The 2,983-nt window shown below is 31.5% G+C and overlaps 1 protein-coding gene across 1 annotated transcript in view; it reads right to left on the reverse strand.

Annotated features, from left to right (window-relative positions):
- Nucleotides 1-994: 994 nt before the first annotated feature.
- Nucleotides 995-2,983, reverse strand: part of LOC105624702 (UDP-glucose:glycoprotein glucosyltransferase) — an 8,202-nt gene continuing 6,213 nt past the window's right edge. The window contains exons 18-23 of the mRNA XM_012206056.1: nt 2,467-2,644; nt 2,166-2,348; nt 1,808-2,083; nt 1,574-1,690; nt 1,328-1,466; nt 995-1,247 (exon numbers count right to left, since the gene is read on the reverse strand). Coding sequence (XP_012061446.1) covers nt 1,210-1,247; nt 1,328-1,466; nt 1,574-1,690; nt 1,808-2,083; nt 2,166-2,348; nt 2,467-2,644 — 931 coding nt within the window. The 3' untranslated portion in view covers nt 995-1,209. The remainder of the gene's footprint in view (nt 1,248-1,327; nt 1,467-1,573; nt 1,691-1,807; nt 2,084-2,165; nt 2,349-2,466; nt 2,645-2,983) is intronic.

The following is a 2,983-nucleotide window of genomic DNA, read 5'->3' on the forward strand; positions in this document are numbered from 1 at the left end:
GTCGTCTCTCTCTCTCTCTCTCTCTCTCTCTCTCTCGATATATTTACATAAATATTATGAACAAAGGGGACGCACGCATGACGACCTAGATCAATCAATTTGATATCTTTGTCTTCATGAGAATCATCAAGAGGAGCCGCTTCTGATTAGATGTACAGATGTCTGAAGACAAGTTCGCGTTGTTGAGATTTCACGCATTCATTGATACACAATTCCAGCGAAATAACGAAATAAGATAAATGATGATAAATGTGCCTTATCACGAAAAATTAGTCCATTTCATGTGACCTCGCGCATTACACTCGATCCTCAATTGAAAAATGATCAATGATAGGACGCAATAGTTTTAAGCCTGCTCCGATCATTGCTCTATCATTCCCATTTTGATATGATCGAAGAATTGTTGGATTATGGAATGTTTGGGTTACAGAAATGTGTCAAATTTCTTTGCTCGCCTCGCTCTGATTAGCTTCGCGGCCGCGGCGTTCAAAATAAATTCCCACGAAAGACACAATCGTCATTAACGCATGCAATGATCCGTGCTGAAAAATATATCGCAAAAACTCATTAAAAATAAAATTGAATTTCCAATATCCACGAATAAATTTATCAGTATATAACATTATGTACAGACAAATTTTATTTAAAAGCCGAATGTCGATAAAATTTTGACTCTTTTTTTCTTTGTAGTCTTTCTTATAGCAGGAGGAAATATCAAAGATATTTTACAAATGTTACAAGTTTATTTCTTATAATTATCATAGTAGACAATAATCAATCACAACATTGGCTCGATAACATGAACAGAATTGTATGCTCATGAATAACTAGAATACTGTAATATCAGCAATTATGGACTTTACTGACTTCTTGTTTCGATTTGATGTAAAGAAGTAGTAATCTTGCGCGTTTGCAATATGAAAAGATGAGATTACTTTGAAGATTATAATTTAAGCTATTACATGAAGTATGGATCTAATAAGTAATAGAGACCTTCAGCTTCCAATACATTCCTTATTTTTGAGAGTTTACACGATCAATAGCAAATATTTACACATAAAGTGCTAAATATTAATTACAAATGTAAAATATATAAATTTTTACGTATTGACGTTTGTTAATTTAGAACAAACGAAGATTTCTTTATACAGAATGTTATAAAATTTGTTTCTTGGAATTCAATATATCCTTCAGATCATCATATATAATTTACAATTCATTGTGGTTTGAGACATGATCAACAGTTTCTGAAACAAAGAAAAGAAATAAATGTCTCGTAAAAAGAAATATATACATGCATTTAAAAAATATATGGCGGGAAATATACCACTGTCTCTCCATGTCTGTCTGTTTGCATTCTCTATCTTTTGTTGCAGAATTTTAATTTCTTCGTCGTAACCCACCCATTCCGGCAAGATACGCATGGCTGCTTGTAATTTCGCTTCCTTAGTCATCGGGTTATTACACTATATAACACAAGAAACAAGAAAGAAAAAGATAATTACTTAATAAATCTAAAATGTTAGAAATATTACAATATATTCATTTTTGCGATGTAATTGAGAATACATACTAAATCTATAGTTTTGGCATATTTCTTGGATGCATCGTCACACCAAGTTTCGCACCATAACCATTCTTGTGGCAGTGTTTTGATGGCCACTTGATGGATCATATTGTTAGGGAGATCCTAAAATCGTCATCGATTATTTTATAAAAACGCGAAGAAACGACGATGTAATGATTATAATAAATAACAATATATAATCTTTATACTGTAAATATTAAAATTACTCGTTTTACATACTTGATCAAGGTTTGATAAGCTATTTGGATCTTGACTCAATGCCTGATATTGGCCTCGCAGCCTATCTCCGGCGGCAATACGACGGAATCGTTTGAGATCGACCACATACAGCGCGCTAATGTGATAAGCACGACCCTGCAAGTGATTTCTCCAGTATCCTTGCTTCCAAAATCTGAAACCATCCATTTCGATTCTGCTGTCACAGAACGGCGTATATGCATAAGGTGCACCGCCGAGATCCAAGGTTGCTAACTCCTTCAAATCCGCTCTTACTACCTGTACAAAAATGATAAATAATTAAAAAAAACAAGTAAAATAATTAAGAATAGTTATATCGCTACATTTTAAATTTGCCTACCTGATCGGCATCGACAAATATTATTTTCTTAACGTTCAGCGGAAACAGCACGTCAAGGAACAAAATTTTATATCCCCAAATAGTTCTCTGTTTTTCAGTTTGTTGATGAAGCCAACGAGGCCACTTGTATTGAACAAGTTCATACTCAAAGCCATATTCCTTAGCCATATGAGGCAAAAAATCCTATATCATAAGACTTTGTTACTTGTTTTCATAATTGGGAAAAGAATAAAGAAAAAAAATTCACTACTATTTTTTATATAAACATTTTTATATAAACATTTTTTATATAAACATTTACCTTCAGTGTTGGTGAAAGATAATTTTTTAAAAACCAGAATTTGACTGGTGTTTTAGTGTGTTTAATAACACTTAGCATCATGATCTTCAAAAATCTTTCATATAAATGCCCAGAGGCAAGAGAGAAGATATTTAATTTCTCATCTTTATCTTCATTTTCGTCCGTCGCTGTAAACGTCCTAATTTGAAAATAAAATGAAAACATACATAAGACTTATTGCAATTGTAAATTGTTAGCTATTTTATATCAGCAAAAGTATACCAATTAATACAAGCTGTATTAGTAAAGCAGTAATATGACTACAAGTCAGTTAATAAGACGATAAATTGAAGATAAGAATACATATTGGTGACTTGGAATTATAATAATCAATGTGAATAAACTAATAGTTCAAAGTACATCAAGATTGCAGATTAACTAACTGGATGTTAGAATTTAAAAGCCACAAATATGTTCTCCATTATAGTATATATATATATATATATATATATATATATATATATATATATATATATAT

This window comes from Atta cephalotes (genome assembly GCF_000143395.1).
Source record: "Atta cephalotes unplaced genomic scaffold scaffold00086, whole genome shotgun sequence".
NCBI lineage: Eukaryota > Metazoa > Arthropoda > Insecta > Hymenoptera > Formicidae > Atta > Atta cephalotes.